Genomic DNA, 18,813 nt, shown 5'->3' with positions numbered 1-18,813 from the left:
CTATGGTGTAGTTCTTAAAAGTAGACTTTGACTGAGCCTTGCTAAGGGGCTTAAGACTAATGGGGATTCACCTCATGCCCTTCCTGCTGCTGATAGCTATTAACAGCTGAGCAGAAGCATGTTTCTGAAGTCTCATCAATGTTAAGCTGGACCTAGACAACTAAGATCATGCATGCTTTTTGATGACTGACTGATCTGCTGTAATGTTGAGACTTTGGAATAACTCTGTTTTCTCTCACTCAGGCCCATCAGCAAATAAAGCTAAAACTCGTGCTGCACAAGACAGGACCAGAGGTACAGAACGGGAGAGACTCCTCTACTTCTAGTTTTTAACAGTGTTCAGTGGACTCCATGAACTGTGGCTTAGGCCCAGCTCTTCTTCAGAACTGAAGCGCAGCAATGTTCTATGACTATCACACTGTAACCACCACTGACTTGACTCCTGCACAGATTCAACTAGAAGATATCAGCTGCAGCTTTGGACATAGCTTTAAACTCAGGAAATGCTACGTGTGGCTCATGTAACAGTATTACTAGAACTAGATGTGTTAACAAGATTACTAAAACACTTCTGTTTTGAAGAGGTTGCATCTTTTTCTTCTAGAAACCTAAACCAGCTGTATTGCAAGTTGAATAGCTTTTTTTTGTCAATGAAACTGAGGTGATGTGTACGAGAATGGACTGCTAAACCACTGACACTAATTTTAAATGCAGGTCAATGCAATTTTTTGTCTCTATTTTTAGGGGGAAGCCATCACAAGTTGTAATATTTTTAGTACTATTTGCCAAAATGTCTTGTATATACTTTATTATAAAATAGCAATTTTGTAGTTCAAAAATCTACTTAAATGCAATAAATTAAGTTTATACATTTCGGTGGAAGAGTCTTTCAGAACGTTGTGGGCTTCATGAGAGCTTGTTCTCCAAAAACTTGTTTGAAGAAGGTGACGTGTTCTTCACAGTGCTCACCTGAGGTGGGGGGCCAAAATAAAAGTTAACTTTAAAACTCAGAAACAGAGAAGCAAGATTGTGTAGTTTCGCTTATCTCAATTTATAAGTACTAATTCTTTAATGCCTTTGAGTAAAGGAGTTTAACAGTTTTAAAGCAGTGGAATACTGAGGTATCTCCAGTCCTGTGACAAGTATTCTTGTGGTGTAGCAGATGTCTGCTCTAGTTCCTGTATCTAACGAGCAGATTCATATGCACGAGAGTTCATTACTGTCAAGATATAAGATCTTGGAGTGGGATTCTGTGCGTATAGACTATAGGGTGATTAAGAACATGTTGCTGGTGCAAGCAGTTTAGCTTGGTTGTTAAAGTGAGAGGAACTGTAGTATAAAACAGGCCTTGAATTTTTGTAACCTGTGGAAATGGCCAACTGAACTCCAAGGTTTCTTGACCCAGTTCCTGGGTTCAGGAGAAAGCACTAATGGGAGATTAATGGCTTTGCTAAACTAAGCAGTGCAAGCAACTGCAAGCCAAACAGGTTAGATTAATCAGCAGCTTCCTGTGGGGAAGCTGGAGGGGAAGTGAAACAAGTCTTGGTTCTGTTGGTGCAACTGAGTATCTTGGTCTAACTGCTTATTGCTTACCTGGTGTGAAACTAGGGTTTCCCCGCAACCGCTGATTTCTTTGTTCAAAGAATCTGAATATAGTATAGAAAAGCATGTCATCGTCTGCTTGTTTTGCTGCGTCAAGGAATTTGCGGGCTGAAATGCTGTCGTGTCCTCCAATACCCCTGATGAATCTCAAGGCAGCCAAAACTTGGTGTTTGGACAACAGAACTTCCACTATTTCATCATTTGCTGTGGAAAGTCTCTGTGAACAGTCAATCACAGCTGTAAGACTATGCTTCTGACAAAGGACTGAGATGCTAGCTAGTCACTTCAAGCTTGGTCAGGTAAGCTGTTAAGTCTAATCCACATGTGACATGGAGTAACTATAGTCTGAAATGCTTACTTTTAACATGTCCAGAGAGAGCTGATGTGCGGGAGGGTAAATGCTTTCCAGGGACAGTAACAGACAAGCCTAGGGCAAAAGTAGAAATAACCTTAGAATTCTGAAGATTTCCCACCTCCATCACTAGCTTATTCAAGCAACTTGTCTTACATACCAAAGGCTTTGAGTCACTGAGCACATGGTACTGCAGAAACTGATGGAGCATGTAGAACAAGTTGTGTTGAACAAGGGTTTTGATGACCAGCTCGTACAAGTAGTGCTGTGAATGCAGGAAGAAGACCATCAAAGGTATGCCTCAATACCAGTTTTCACAATCTAGAAGGTAGGATTGTATAGGACTTAAACAGCTGACCAAGACTGGTCTGAAACCCCATGTAATTTCATGGAGTGAGGCGAGATCTTGGCACGTAAGTACTTTACCTGAACTGCAATCTGGAACTGGTTAAGAGAGCGAATGTATTCCATCAAGACTGCTATAGTGAACTTATGAGGTGCTTCCTGGACAAGAAAGAAGTGTTAGGTGGAACTTGCATAGCTTCCCCTGTTAATGACAACCATGTAAAGAATGGGCATCAAAATACCTTGGTCCTGACAATAGAGCCTTCTGCAGGCTATTTCAAGGGGTCAACTTAAGTGTGCTGCTCTGAGACTGCTGCCAAACTAGCACTTAGAATTAGCTTACCTTCTTCTCTGTAAATACAGATAAAACATGTGTGTACATGTCAGACTGGTCAATAACTGCTTGAGTGCGGACTGGACGTTTCAGGAGTGGATTACTTCTACTCAGGCCTGCTTCTACCACCTACAAGAAGAAAGCCTTTTTAAAAGAAAACTGTAGTGTTGTAGTACAGTTTTAGTCAGTCTCATCTGTACACAGACTGTTTTCCACTGGAAACATAATTATAAACATGTTTTGCTACTAAGCAAATTCACATCTGTGGTCATGTTATACTGGATGCATTCTCTTCAGTGTGGGCTCTCATATTGAATCTAAAACTGCTTTTAAAAGTTATATAAATGTAGCTATTATGTGCCTCAAAACCAGGAGATGAATCAAACTTACTATGTTGACACAGTCCCTCAGCTTTAGAAGGATACTTATTATGGGGCTGTACTCTGAGTTAGTGCTTGAACTTGCTAGTTTAACAGAAGTAGTTCTGAGATGCAGCATGTTGCATATGTTGTGCAGTGGTATAGTGTCACGAACTCAGTAGTTTGGAAACTACTTTGATAGTTACGGATTTGAAGTTGCTTTTTAAGCTTCTACCCTCTCTCTGCTTTCAAGCACTGGGATATGTTACTTGTCATGCTGGACATGAGCTATGCAGCATCTGCCACAACAGAGTGCTAAGTGGGGGTCTCAGTGCACCTTGCACAGTAGGCCTTCTACTGTGAGCCTGAGGCAGCCGGGACCTTGGAGTAGGCCTGAGTTTCCTAAGCAGAAAAGAGCAGGTGTTCTGCCTTCACCATGATGCAACCTGAACTGCAAACAGCATTATCCTGTCTTTGTAAGCTGCTGTAGCTAATCATGGTTTACCAGAGTATAGCTTTGCTCAGCTTCCAAGTACTTCTTATATTCATGATTCAGTTTGTCAAAAACAGTTGCAATCACAGACAGTGATCCCCTTTCTGGCTCACTGAGCACTGGAAAGATAAAAAGAAAAAAAGAACTATGAGGAGAAATAACCAGGGGCTTTAATGTTGCCTTTTCAAAAGGTGATCTCTACTCTAAACCTGATTCTAAACTTTAAAGAAATACTTTCAGTCATGTCAGATGTATTTTTAACTAAATGGTAGGGGGGAGTTGAATTCTTTCATGCTGCTAAATACTTCCTTTAGAATGGTGACTGAGGGTAGTCTAGGCAAATGACATCTTATGGGACCAAGCTAGCTTCAGAGGTGATCTCAAATCTAAGAACAGCCCAGCTAACCTGTGTATTTATGAATAAGGAGTATTATACTTTGAAGAGACAGACAAAGCACGTGAACTTACTTTGAGAGCATACAGATAGGATAACCATTTTGCATTCCTTCCTTTGGAGAAGGAAATCCATTAGTTTTCCTTTATCTAGCAAGAGGTTAACTACAGGTTCAAGTTTCACTTGAAGACTCCAGAGGTAACCTTGATTTGAAGGAGTAAAACAAAAAGAAAATTGCCTTATATAGTATAGCCTAGACATCCACCTTCCCACTTCTAAATGAGAACACATCTAGATTATGATTTATTTGCCTTCCTAAGTCTATGTTTCAGAGCAGCATTACCCCTGGAAAGTTGTAGTAAAGATATAGTCATCCTCAGTTATTACTAAGAGCTGTCATCTCACTAGGTACATCTGCTTCATCACTTTGTTTAAAGCTACTTTGTGCACTGAAAGTATAAACTAGCCACCCTTTGACACCGAGTGTAGTAAAGTCAAACAGCTCACCACTTACCTTCACTTGCACTGATGATAATATCAGGTTGAAAGACAATCCAAGAAGAAGAATCTAAATGTTAAAGTTCTAACATCCATATTAACATTGATTCTAAACTGTTCCTACTAAATTCACATACTGTACTGAAGCAGATCCCATTAACATACTTTAATTTACTGTCACCTTTTCTTCTAAGGTCTTGAACCATATTCTTGGAATTGTATCTTCAATTTCCTGGTGTACTTATTCAGTAATTTCATACATGTATCTCAAATGACCAAGAAATGTGGTATTGTATTATAGTAGATTTCCATATTTACAATGCTATGAAAGCATTACAGTCTCTTATGAACCATACTAAATATGTATAGTCAGCTAAAGCTGGACTTAATGGGTCAAGGTAAAAAATGCTAGCTTCTTCCATGCTTGGTACACAGAATGAGGCTTCAGTAAGACTCTTGCGCTTTTAGAGTATTTAAAGGATACAAAGTTTGCATGGAACAGGAGACTGACTTGTCACAGAGGCTGGACCTGCAGAAAAATTAATATCAGGTGAAGAACAATAGTAGTCTGGCAGCTCTCCTATGCTAAAATACAAACTACAATCGTACACTGAAACGTCAAGTATGGATTGTAACATGTCTAGCAGTCCTACAGCACGCAGGCAAAATGATATACCCCTTTGTGCAGCCACATCGTCTCCAGATAAAATCTGACACTGTGAGAAGGCAAACAAATTCTTCAAAACATGATTGTTTTGTTTTTCAGCCAAGTGAAATCATACATGCAGAAGTACTCCTTCTCTAGTACTATAATTCCAAATACATAGACTCCACCTGCTGTATTTATATGTAATCACTTTAGTTTCTTAAAAAAGCAAGACTGGTTTGTACTGTCTGATCCTAATCTTTGTTTAATACAAACCATGTGTGCTATTAGTGATTTTAACATTCAGCTGTTAAAGAGCTTTTAAGGTACAATCATTCCTATAGAAGCATCTTTCTTTTCTATAAAGAGAACCACACTGCTTTGCCATATGCTACTGGAACTAGGCTCAGACTATTTCTAGCTACTTCCAGCTTGCGAGTAATTATCTGCTACACTTCTAGGACAGGAGAACAGAAAGATAATCCAAGAAGAAGAATCTAATCTTAGCAGTGCTTCTAAACTGGTCCTAAACTTGATTCTAAGCTTGGATTGTCTTTCAGCCTCTTTATGTGACTTAGGGAAGTTAAATAGTCATGACTTAAGCCAGAAAATCATGAAGTGCTTTTGAGTACACACACAAGCTTCTATAGCTGTGGCCAAAAAAACCACACCACCCCAAACAAACAGTTTTGAAGTGTAAAAGCAAAGCACTATGGGAAGTATGCACCTTAAAGAGCAACTCTTACTTTTCTGTAGTAGGCACAAGTTTGGAACACACATTTATGCTCAATTCTTTCTCACCTCCCTCACCCTCTCCTAAATACGTATAATTGAAATGTTAGTAACCAGCATTCTAAAAACTGAAGCACTGTTGTATGCCAGCTGTTACATTTAGGTAATCTTGATTGATAATAGTGTTTGTTAGGTTATTTATTATATAGTAGTTCTACCTGCTACAGGTATTTGATAGGGTTGTATTGATCGAGGTGGAAGTACAAACTGATGGATGGTAGCAGACCCGTCAAATTCTCCTTTTAGCTTGATGTCAAATATAACTGAAGTCTGCAATTGAGAAGAGGAAATTAATATTCACAAATGTGAATTACCCCCCAGTTACATGTATTCAGGCTGCTTTTCACATTCCATCTTGTGTTCTCCATTAGAATCAGAACGGTTTCAGTTGGAAGGGATGTGCTGTGGGCAGGGACAGCTTTCACTAGATGAGGCTACTCAAAGCCCTGTCCAACTTGATCTTGAACGCTTCCAGTGATGGGGCAATCCGCAGCTTCCCTGGGCAACCTGTTCCAGGGTCTCACCACCCTCACTGCAAAAAATTTCTATCTTATATCCAATCTAAATCTACCCTCCTTCAGCTTAAAACCATTGCTCCTTGAAGTGTCACTACAGGCCCTGGTACAAAGCCTCTCTCAGTCTGTCTTATACACCCCCTTATAAGAGATTCATGTCAAATTCACTGCTTAGTTATGGACGCTATAAACTGTGAGGAAAATTCTGCATCTTCCTGTGATACCCTCATACTTCTACCATTCAGTCTTGTTCAACTTGGATCACTAACGCTTCTACCTGGTACAGACCACATTCTTAGCCTTGCACAGTGAAAATCAGTTTCACTTTCAGTGCTAATGAAACATGACTTCAGTGAATGACTGGTATCTCCCCTATTCAGTCTGATTTTGTTTTCTGTGTTTATATAGCCATTGACCAAAATGCTGGAGAATAAATGCTCTAGGTTGAATGCTAATGTGTAGAATTAACATGAATTATAATTCATATCAACTAATCATTCAATATCATTCAAATCAACTAATCATCCTAATGAGATAACGTGCCCCAGTTTTTGAAGCTGCCCAAGAGAAGATAACACAAGAAGCCAAAGCAATTCCACAAGTTAAGAGCAAAGTACCACTTTAGCTTTACCACTGATCAAGCCTTGTTACAGAGACTACAGACAAGCGAGTTTTACCTGTGCTACCACATGCATAAGATCATTTGTGTTCATAAAAGTTTTTGCAGATCCGGGCCTTCAAACTAAAGGAGCATAAGTTTGTGTCATAGAAATGTATCATTCAAATGTTTGCAATATGAGAAGTTCCCAGGATTAATAATTTAGTATCCAATTTAACTCTACCTCTTTGTATAATGCCTTAAATGCCCACACAATGCAGTAGCAGAATATCATAGGAAACTAATAATAAGAAAAAAAAAAAGAAAGTGTATGAAAAAACAGGCATTAGCAACAGCCCTGATTAAATGTTAGCTCAACAAGGTAAAAGGATAACTTTGAATCTCTTATACTCTTATGGTTTTGTTCCTGCAAATACTCTGGCTTTTGGCAAAGCTAAGCACGTGCAAAACTATTTTCTAGGGCTAACAGGCATCATCATTAAAATCTGCCCATAACCTCTAAAAGTTAATGTACAACATAACATAAATAAATCACACCTCAGTATCCTGATGATGTACTACCACCAAGTTATCCACAACATTCAGTGCAAACTTGCCAGTTCTGTTCAGCTTTAAAATATGTGTCTTCTTACAGGAGCCCTCTCTAAGGAAACAGAGATGAGAAGAACTGGTCAGTAAGCCTGTTTACACTAGAAAAGCCGATGTCTCTGTCTTACACATATGTGAATTGCCACTGATGATGTTCTTCATTCTGCTCTTACCTTGGTAAGTGATACAGGACTACTTCTGCTCCTGTACTGTTGGAAGTCCTTGAGTGATGCCTCAAATAGAGAACATAAAGCTGCCCATATCTAACGAGACAACAGGATTAAGGCATTATTTTCAAATAAAAGCTCTACCAGTCTGTTAGAACCATGCATTTTATCCTAAAAGAACAGATGTGAGATTACCTAAGTAAGTCAAGTGATCAATTAATTAAAAGTGAAAGGACTCCATAAATCACAATGCACAGTCCACACTCATGCAAGTTAGGCATCTAAGAACAACTCTACCAACACGTCAGTTCAAAAATGAAGCATTTTCAAAACTTCTGTACTACTCAAGAACAATTTCATGTAAGACTTCTCAATTAGCTTCCCCTCCCCACCTTGCCCCAAGAGAGTTGTTCGGAAGCTTTGTTCAAGGTCCTAACTGAAGCACTTTAAAGCAGTAGTACTGCTACAACAAGAAACAAGTGCAACCATGTATAATGTTCTTGTCTTTTCTCAGCATCCCCAAACTGTCATACTTTTCCGAGAGGCTTGATTAGTTGGATACATACATTGTAGCCATAGCAATATCTCTTTCAGAAAGGCTGAGCTTGGAGGACTTGGGTGCTGCAGGTAATTCGATTTCAAATTTTGATAGTTTTGACATTGTTCCACTCTGTTAAACAGCAAAAACCCCAAAGAAATCCATGGTTAAGCCTTGAAACAGAAAGGTCGCAAGTAACCTTTAATCAAACGGTATATCAATAGCACCCCCATGAGGTGAAGAACGGTGATAGCCGAAAAGAAAAAAAGGGTTTGACACTTTTTTTTCCTACTGTGATCCTAAACACATACTTCTGGTATTTTAATTTTAACAGCTCTATCATCTTGATTTTATAACATCAGCTTCAGCTAGCAAAATATTTCCATTTTAATTAAGTCAAGACAAATTTGTACGCAAATCCCACTTACAATTGGCCTGGAAATCTCAAACAGCAGTTATTTTAACTTCCTTTCTCTCTTCCAGCAAAACATGTTCTCCAACTCTTAAGTTATCGCTTACCAGTCAGGGGAAAATATCTGTACCTCCTACCAGTTACAGTCTCCTTTTTTCCCTGCTAACTCCAGAATCTGCCCTATACTCATAGCATATTCCTGCTCCTGGTGAGGCTTCCTCTCCCCTCTTCCTCTTTTCCCACAGAATTTATATTTAAGCAAGTTTTCAGAGTTTCCAAAGCTTCTACTGAAATTCACTTCCCATTCTCATGAACTCATTCCTGAGTGTGAAGTGTGAACACTACAAAAAAACATCCTTTGCTAGAGCTCTGTTTTCAAAGATTATTTTAGTACAACACCTTTCTCAGGAAATCTTTAAAGATTACCTTCTGAATGCACAATAAAAATTATTTAGCTTCAAGCTACAACTTGACACAAAATGTTAAGGAAGGGGAGGCATGACCTAAGTCCTTAAAAAGAAAGCTGTGAGAGGCTAGTAAGCTCCCCCTAGCCACGTAGAAGAATGTCATTTCAGGATCCAGTACAGACCCTACACAAGATGAACCCAGGAAATCCATTTTAATAAGCTTCTTTTTAATCTCTTCCCTTAGACTACCAGAGAAATCTTCCTAATCCTTTGAGAGAAGCAAGATGAAGTCTGTAGTTCTTTTCCTCATTTTTAAGATCATCTTACTGCATGATTAACTTGAAACAGATTCTAGTTTTTACCAAGCCAAAAAGGAAACTCTTTTCCCAGTAACCTTACATGTTGTCCACAGGGAAGAACACTAAGAGAAATAAATACTGTAAACAAAGTCCTCTCATGCTTGGGACAATAGCTGTTTCTTAAGCGCTACCTATTTTCTTTCTTTTTCAAATACATCCACTCACATTTGGAAGGTTGTAGTTTCACAAGTGAAAGGCTCTTAATTTTTCTTTATTACCACACTACAGAGTGCAAACACCCATAGTAAAAGTAAATAATATATACTTATTTAAGTGAAAAAAAGATCTCTTGAAAGACATTAAAGTTGTCAAATATTGAGTCACTATTTTGTTTTTCCTTTCTCAAGGTCAACTGTCCAACATAAGCTGGACACACCTCTTTCCAAAGAGGATGTAAGAAAGAGCAAATGACTTAATTTTAAGCCATTACCTAGGAACTACCTTACAGATTTTTGCTTTGTCCTTTGCTTACTGTCATATAAGGATGTGAACACATGCACCTCTTGGAAGAAATACAGGAAAAGCAACAGAATATCTGAGTGAAGAAGCAGCCTAAAAAAACGGAAGCACACAAAATGAAAAGTTTGGAACACATCCCTTTACCTTGAAATAGAATGGCTGCAGGACATTGCCAAGGACAGTGGTCGACAGAAGAATAACAGAGCTCTCTGGACAATACATGTACCAGTTGACATTAATACTCTGATTCTTCAGAAGTTTTAAACTGCGTTTTTCTGGTAATACCTGGAGACACAGGATATAGCATTATACTACCATCAGGATTCCAACAGCACAAATGGTACTACACAGTAGCTAGGAATGTTAAGTGAGAAGCAGCTAAGTGTAAGGGCATTCACACTGCCAGAATTAAAAATCAGAAACCTGACAATTACAGCTTAGGCCCCAATTCACTGTAGCTAAAGAAATGCACATCCAATCCTCCTCAAATTCTGATGAGCTGAAAGGTGCTGACTCTTCCCCCTCATCCAGGTCTGGGTGTAAGTTCTGTCCATAATGGAGAAAACACCCAGCTTGTCACAACTAGTGAAGTTTTATTAAAAAGTTATTACACTATCTTTGCTGCCTTTACTCCCCAGCTTCCTTAGTCTTTTAAGAACTAAGACAGTATATAAATTGATTCTCTTCATTTTAAGGGCTTAAATAACTTCTCTTCAAAAACACACTTACTTGATTTGGTCCTTCTACCTGTAGGGCTGACGTTCATAGTCCTTTTAGGTGCCAAATACATTTTTCTCCCTCAATCAGCAGGAAATAATGCTGCTTTTTCAGGTACTTTCTTTAGTACTAGCTATTAGTAACAGTTAATTATGTGAAACACCATGTCTTAGCTTCAGGACTGGAACTACTGGCAAGTGCACAACTTTGGAGGAAGTTTAAAATATCCCTCATCGTGAATGTCAGAAAGGGCTATTTATTCATTAGATTTCTCCAAAAACATATGCAAAGGTAATTACACATAACACAGAGGAACTCGGACAATGAGATCAACATAGGAGGAAGCTGCCAATTTGCAGAAGGGTATCACTGTCTTAGTCAATTATTTGTTCTTTGCTGCATTTTAAGCGTGCACACATCCTCCTCAATGCTGATTTGTTTTGCATGAAGCAATATTTCCCATTAGATTTACATATTCATTTCCATACAAGCCAAGAGCATCTATTAATCTAGAGTTCTCAAGGCTTAATTCAGTACTCCTTTATACAGGGTCTTTGTTAGCTGTGCTAAATAACCTGTTAGTGCTAAGTTCCCCCCATTCCAAAAAGTATTCCTCTCAAAGAAAAATAATTGTAGTCTGCAAACAAAAGAACAGAATTTCTTTTTTTAGTAGTGCTTTCTCAATCAGAGCTAGAAGAAAGGAATTCAAAGATACCAACACAAATTTACATTTTCAGATCTCTAAATATGTCCTATGGGAGTTATTTGTATTACCTGATAGAATTCAATTCCTTGATCTGCGATGAAGACGATTTCTGTAGAACTTGTCCAGCAGAATCCTAGAATATTGGCATTCTTTGTCTTTTAACAAACAAGCAAACAAGAGCACTCTTACTTGGAAAAATTAACTATTCACAAAAGCTAATATTACTAACTGAAGAATGCGAGACCAAAGGCAATTTAGTTATCCGACCACTGGAGTTAACACTTTTAGCCAACTAGACACCCAGCATGCATCAGCTACTTTCATAAAGATTTCCAAAACTATGTGTGAACACAACTACTGTATGACCTGAATTTTTGGCAGCACGTAAGATTTACAAGTTTGTTACACAGTCAAATTTTCTTTTCACCCTAAATACAACCAAGTTCTTCTGGTTCAAACCATACTGCCAATTCAACCAATTCCTAACATGAAAAGCGGGTTCCTTCTGTTGACAGAAATGAAGAACTAAGTGGAAATACTTGCCATGACTCTTCTCAGAATACTACCATAAATGCTCTGCTAGAATGGTTTACTCAAACACATAATCCTAAATAATGAAGCCGAGAGTACTTCGGCATTAAAGCCTACAGGAATAAAGGGATGTGTGCAAATCAGATGTTTAAAAATTTACTTTAGCATTCTATTACCCTAAAATGTAATTTTGGAAAGTACCAAACAATGACAATGGTACTTGTTTATGGTAAAATAAGCATCAAAAAAACTAGAAGGGTTGTTTAAAAATATGAAACATAGTATGCAAACTAGTAATAGCTTACTATCACTGATCAGTGAAATCAGGGAAAAAACATCCACATTAACATATCTGGTATTAGTATAATTACTGTTCACTGTTCCTATATCATCAGCACTTTGTCTCTTTTCCTTCCCAAACTTTGACATTTTTGCCTCCACAGCTTTTCCAGTCCTTTCTAGGAAAGAATTAAAGTGACTGGACCAGGAAGTTTTTTATGGTATCGTTAATATCTTTTCATTTACCTCAATTCAGATAGATAGTAGTGCCTAGGTATCTCGTTCACTTCATGTTAGTGTTTTGGAAGGTATCACAACTAGTTCTCCTGTAGAGGCCACCAGCGTAACTAACATTAGAGTTTCACCTAAACATATAAGCTTTGGACATTTACTTAACTTACCTTACATTCCTGTGTATATTCTAGCTGAGGACTATCTGGAATAAAATTCAAAAAATCCTGCAAAAACGCCCATGAAGTGTATTAGCAATTATGAAGCTCAAACAAGATACAGACATAGATACAAAAGAATAGATATTAGTTTATTAAATTATTTTGGATCAAATATATAGAAGAAAAAATGACTTACTACATTCCACTTAACCCCTGCCAGGGACTTCTTTATAGAAGTTGTCTCCCCCTACACTTTTTCTTAAATGATGATACTAGCAAGACAACAATGTTGCCTGTTCAGCCTCTCAGGATGATAGAGGAATTTTCACTACAGATGTTGTTAGTCACCAGACCTCTTCAACATTTGCCTCAGAGGCTTCTACTCTGGTACTGTAAGTAGAAGATTTCCAGTTCCAATTCCCTATCTGCAAGGTGTAGGTTTCTTACCACACTCTTCAAAGTTCTCTGCACAGCCAGTATCTTGTTTCCCAAGGAAAACTTGATGCACTTCACTTCTCCTTTGTCTTCCATCCTATACCAAAAGAAAAAGAAGTTATGGAAATACTGTCTAAAATAGTTTCTTATGGAACTCTGTAACATACCCTCAAAAAGACAAGAAGAAAGGGAAAAAGTGTAATGCAGATGCTTTTGAATACAACTTATGAGTGTTGCCTGACAAGTACGGGATTCAAAATTCAGGCTGGAAGATAATGGCAGTTCACTCTTCAGAAGTCCTGAACACATCCATTACAGAAACACGGCTAAGGTCGCACAAATTAGCACCTGAAGTTACTACAAATGCTCAACTCTGTTGGCCTACGATGTGGAATTGGAAGACTGTGGGACTATTCAAACCTGCGTTCTCAGTTCTGTCCCAGTGAGTCTGGAGTTGTGCGATACTCATCAACATCCTGCAATCAGCTCCTTTACTTCCAGAACAACTGCCAATTGACACAAGCCTACTCACTTCCCCATTAGGACACATCCTCTAGAAGAATTTCTGATGTTAAAGGAAGAGCGAGGCTGTTTTTACACCATTTAAAAAAGTAAAAAAAAAATGTATTCTTACCAAACAAGCATCACTACAATTGGCATGAATAAGGTAGTTCTACTTTCAGTATGCACTATTAAGTCCAGACAAAGAGAGAGATAGATAGTAAAGCAGGAAAATCGTGGAACCGCCTGAAGTTTACTGAGTATTTTCAGTTCCCTCAGGATTTGTGACAGGGTAGTCAAATAAAAGAGTCAAATAAAAATAGCAACTTTCAGGACAGGCCCTATGTAATACCTGACAGATCACAGTAAACCCACCTCAACTATAAATTGCTTCATCCATATCTGGATTGAAGCAACCTTCAAGTAAAAGAATATTTCCTTACATAGGGACAGCAGAATTCAAAGAGCCACCACTCTTAACAGAGGCATATATAAAATAGTTTTCTGAAGACAAAGTAGTTTCATTGATAACACTGTTGTCAGATTCCGCAAAAAGATGTTTCCACAGAAATGAAAGACATAAAAGAAGCCAATTTAGATTAAACAAGAAACAGAATGCAAGAAATCTACATGTAGGAGACACTGTGCTTGAATCACAGGCATGAAATTCAGAAATTATGGTTCTCTACACATTTAAATTTACTCCATTTTGCTTAACTTGATAAACTGCATCCTTGGGTGAGTCACTGCTGCTGCAGGAATCACAAGTTTGAATACCCACACTCTCTCACACACATAGAGTGTTTTAATAAAACATTGCTTTTTTTTAAAAAAAAAAAAGCCACAGCCTAGTAACTTTTTTTTTCTCCCAGAAGACTATAAATTCATGAGGGCAAAGCATGCCATCTTAATTGCAAGATTATGTCTAAGAATAAAATCAAAAGATGATGACAACTACTTATAAGATTTATGCCTGAATTACAGTAGATCAAGACTAAGTACCACATAATTTTAAGATTGCAGAATTCTATCCCAAAACAACAAAGATGAAGGTGCCTCACCTGAAAGAAATGGGATTTCTATCCTCCAAACCTTTAACAACAACTCCTGTAGCTCCTCCAGATCGAACAGCAAAAACCTATAAAAAAAGTTTTGAACATATTTGTAGCTTATTCAAAATCATAACCTTAAAATGCTTTCTTTTCTATAAGCCATGCCTTTAATTTTTGACTAGACACAATTTTTGTCCTTATACAGGTCTGCCAGTTCATACTGAGATTCAGCGAATAATCAATTCCCTCCCCTGGAGCTTCAAGTTCAATTGGAGCTTGGAGCTGACAGGTTTACAATGGTACTGTAACAGTCTTGTAGTATATTCTGAACTACTGCGCAAGTTAAAACAGTAAAATTCTGTATAAGCTTCTCTTTTTTTTTTGTTTTGAAATATTCATATTTTCCTAAGTCAGGTACTAGTAAAAGTATCTAAGACATCAGGGCATTGTCTAAAACAAAATCAGCTTGAGGATTGGGAAGAGATGCAGCTCAGTGACCCAGAAGCTTGATCTTGTCAGAACACGTTCTTAGATAGGAGTAGTTTATTAGTAATCTGCAGTTTTGCTTGTACCTAAGAAGTTCCAGCCAACTTGCACTAACAGCTTAAAGAATTCCTTTAGCACAACTGCACATATGTATATATACACACATGTATAAAACCTGTGAGCGCTATACGGCTTGTTGAGCTGGAATAAGGTAACAGTAAAAAAAAAGTCATGCTGTTACAAACTTTAACTGGCTTCGAAAAAGAAAGTCGGGCAGATGCCTTATGTGTACTTGTACGTGTAGAAGCACTAGACACACAGATCAGGTCTCAGAATAACAGATATATTGTTTTGCAATATTAGCCATGCTACTGGGGCAGTATGCTCATGCAGGAATACAGGTGTCAAGACTATAAAATGCAAGCAAGCCTTACGAGAATGACAAATACATAGTTTAACTACTTTTAATATTGCTGTAGATAGAAAATAGAAGGCAAAACTCTCTTAATCTTTGCGAGATGAGAAGACAGCAAGGACAGATCTCTCAGAAGGCCGTTCACGTGGGAAACTGTCATTGAAATGCTGGTTACAAATGGTTTAGAGACACATCAGAAACTAAACAATTTTAGAGTAGCAAGAAAATATGGAGAACTTAATTTCAGTTGAAAATAAGTTTCTTTGAAGTGGTGTAGTTATATCACACCCACACTATGATATAGCGTCTCCTGACAGGCAGGTTTAAGTAATCTTATTTCAACTAGCCCTCAAAACGTCAGTAAAGGATTACGGTTTATAAAGAGAAAGGACACCAATGATTCTGAACAGAGTACAACGTCAAGAAACACATCCCAGAAATACTCCCCCCTCTCCAAATACGCCACTGATCACGTCCACACTGCACGTGGCAAACCATGCCATTTATATGGGGAAGAAAGCTTGAACGTTTCAATTCTGTGACTAATAAGGTCACAGAACTGTTACAGGATTTAGACAGCGGAATGTATCCACATGTATATAAGCCTCACAACAGACTGTGGATCTTTTAGCTATACTGAGTTGAATAATCAGAAGCCCGTGGGGATATTAAGGAGAAATACGTTTGAAAGAACTAAAGCAAATAAATGAAAAGTAAAGCGTCCACTCAGGTCTGAGCCACAAGTAAAGCTACAAATATTAATTTTTATGAACGTACTGAAGCTCAGGAATTAGAAAGGGGAAAAAAAAAAAATCAGAGAAATGAAGCTAATCATGAAGTGACAGTTTGTCAGTAATGCTGGGACGTTCGAATAGAAAGAAAAAGTGCTGACTCTGAAGAATTCCAGAAAGACCTTACAGCAGTGAGAATAAACGCAGGTGAGATTCAAATAAATCTAAAATAAATCCAAATAAGTCTATGTTGATGCATTTGAGAAAAAAAATTCTACTGTCCCTAGCAAGATGACAGGTTCTGGGCCAGCCACCCAGCAGCAATACCTCGCACCGCAGCGGTTCCATAGAAGGGGAACCACCAGCATCATGCTCAGTAGCCGAGGAAAGGGGAGGAAACCAGCCTCAGACATGAACCTCCAGACCCCTCTTCTCGGAGAGGCAACAGAGCAGCAGCCGGAGAGGCTGAGGCAACAGGCCCCAAGCCGCGACCCCTGCGGAGCGCTGCGAGGCACGGAGCGGGTGCCCGGCATCCGCCGGCCGCTCCCTCGCCCCAGACGCCCACCGCGGCAGGCTGGGGGCTCTCCCGCACACAGCCCCAGCGCCCGGGGTGGGCCCAGCTCCTGAGGCGAAGATCCGTCGGACGACGGACACCGCCCGGCCGTCTGTCAGAACGGGGGAGCGCGGCCTCCCACCGCCCCCCCGGGGAGGGCCCCCGCGCCGCCGCGCCCACCTGCTTGTTGGCCTCATCGAAGAAGACGCAGTTGACGGGGTTGGCCTTCTCGAAGTGCACGGGCCGCGCGCACAGCGCCAGGTAGCAGCCGCCCTCCCCGGCTCTCGCTCGCCCGTCTCCTCCTCCTCCTCCTCCCGGCGCCTCATCCTCCCCCGGCGGCGGCTCGCGGCTCATGGCGGCGGCTCGCGGCGCAAGTCACCCGGCGCCAAACAGGTCCCCAACGAACCCCCCCCCACCTTCGCCGCCCCAACCTCCTGGCCGAGCGCTTCCTGTTTACACTCCCCTCACACGTGACGCGGGACCGGCCGGCCTTAAAGGCGCAGGGCGCCGCGCCGGCGGCGAGAGGGGAGCGCGCGGCTCACGGCTCACCGCCGCGGCCGGGCCGGCAGCGGAGCGCGCGGCGGGCTCGGGGCTGAGAGGGCCCCGCCCCGCCCTCGGGCGCGCACCTCCCCCACGGGCGCGGGGCGGGGTCCCGGGCTGCCCCGCCTACCCCATCACGCTCTTCAGACCCCCGGTTCGCCTTAGCGGGCAGCGTGGCGGGGTGTCCGCGGTCGGGCTCTTCGCGTGCCCGCCCGCGGGCAGGGCAGCCCTCTGTGGGCAGAGGTTCTCCTGCACCCTGAGGCGGCCCCGCGCCCGCCGCCCCTTCCCTCGCCCCGTTTTTTCAGGCTGCGGACAAAATGCTACGGAAAAAGGCCGCGGGACCGCGGCGTCGAGCTTCTGAGGGGCGGGTGTCGGCACCTAGCTCTTGTCCGGAGAGACGCTAAAGCGCACGGCAGGCGGAGGCCGCAGCGGCAGGCGCGGGGCCTGCGCGGCCCGCCCGAGCCCGCCCTGTACCAGTCTCCTTGTACCTGGGAAGGGCCCCTGCGATAGACAGGCGGCCGCTTTGCTGGCGCCCGGGGAAGGAAATACTGACAGCGAGACATGGCACACAGGAGATAAAGAGGTTTGGCCCAACCTCTTATAGCGCTGTCTCAAAAAAAACGCAAAACTTTTAGGTGGGCGGAAGAAAAGGAACCAACTGCTTCACAGCTCTTTGTCCACGCTTCACTGCATCATCACTGAAAAGCAGTCACTATTTATGCTGCTTTTGGGCATGAAACTGCTTTTTAGTGGCTAGTTGTAAAATAAGATCAGAAAGGGAGATTTACTCTGAAAATACTCTATTTCAGGAACAATATTACTAAAGCATTATTTAAGTTAAAGTCTGGATTGTTTCTCAGCATTTATGCTTATTTGTATTTTAGTTTGTACAATAAACTAGCAATGGGTTTTTTTGGTTGATGCGCTGGCTAATGCCTTAATTCACTAGTTGCAAAACCTACAGTATAATTTAGAAATTGTGTGAGAACATCATCAAGTATGTATTTGCTTATTGGTTTAGAAAGGGAAATAAAAAATAGAGGATAAAACACCTGACAGATCATACCAATTTAAAAGTTTTCAGATTAGACTGGAGTGGCACAACTTAGTACAGGAGAAGTACAAATTTAAGTAGTGGATACTAACAGTAACATGCAAACAACTGCTTGATGACTTGTGAGCCAGTTAGGCCAACTGCAATCATTTCACATCAGACTAGAGAAACTAAAGTCACAACTAGGAATTACAGCAAGCTATTTGTTCTGCAGAGCTCTCCTGCGTGAACAAACAATTCTAAGTTAACTAGAGAGGGAGCACAAGTATTTCCAGAGCATTTAAACTGCCTTAAAGTTTATCACTTTTTACAAAATAAAAAATTCCTTGCATGTGAGCCAAAAGTTTATTTAATCCAAGGTCAAAATTTAAGAAATTCTACTGACGTTTAACCTACTACTACTTCCCCACAGGACAGCAAGTACTTTCTACAATTGCAATAGAAATATTAAGAGTAGAAACTGAGGTGCGTGGGGGTAAATCAGAAGACATGTATACAAACACACAACTTGAAACTATTGTGATAGTTTTAGAATTGGCCAT

The 18,813-nt window shown here is 40.4% G+C and overlaps 2 protein-coding genes across 3 annotated transcripts in view; one reads left to right on the top strand and one right to left on the bottom strand.

Moving 5' to 3' along the window:
• The window catches only part of NPC1 (NPC intracellular cholesterol transporter 1), a 28,948-nt gene extending 27,948 nt beyond the window's left edge, over positions 1–1,000 (top strand). The window contains exon 25 of the mRNA XM_068395896.1: positions 244–1,000. Coding sequence (XP_068251997.1) covers positions 244–326 — 83 coding nt within the window. The 3' untranslated portion in view covers positions 327–1,000. The remainder of the gene's footprint in view (positions 1–243) is intronic.
• Positions 792–17,225, bottom strand: RMC1 (regulator of MON1-CCZ1). Of its 2 annotated transcripts, XM_068395897.1 has the most exons (20): positions 16,858–17,224; positions 14,502–14,578; positions 12,952–13,036; positions 12,514–12,570; positions 11,371–11,457; positions 10,024–10,164; positions 8,271–8,374; positions 7,711–7,800; positions 7,487–7,592; positions 5,974–6,085; positions 4,862–4,906; positions 4,394–4,447; positions 3,954–4,082; positions 3,498–3,604; positions 2,643–2,762; positions 2,381–2,458; positions 2,115–2,219; positions 1,961–2,029; positions 1,594–1,819; positions 792–969 (listed from the first exon to the last, which is right to left on the bottom strand). In XM_068395897.1, the coding sequence occupies exons 1-20, from the start codon at positions 17,029–17,031 to the stop codon at positions 890–892; spliced, it is 2,046 nt and encodes a 681-aa protein (XP_068251998.1). In that variant the 5' UTR covers positions 17,032–17,224; the 3' UTR covers positions 792–889. The 2 variants fall into 2 exon arrangements, with proteins under 2 accessions (XP_068251998.1, XP_068251999.1); XM_068395898.1 differs by lacking the exon at positions 2,643–2,762 and having other exon boundaries at positions 16,858–17,225.
• Between the last annotated feature and the right edge of the window lie 1,588 nt (positions 17,226–18,813).

This window comes from Nyctibius grandis, chromosome 3 (assembly GCF_013368605.1).
Source record: "Nyctibius grandis isolate bNycGra1 chromosome 3, bNycGra1.pri, whole genome shotgun sequence".
Lineage (NCBI taxonomy): Eukaryota > Metazoa > Chordata > Aves > Nyctibiiformes > Nyctibiidae > Nyctibius > Nyctibius grandis.
Note: the sequence above shows the minus strand (reverse complement) of the source record. Positions and strands in the feature narration are given on the sequence as shown.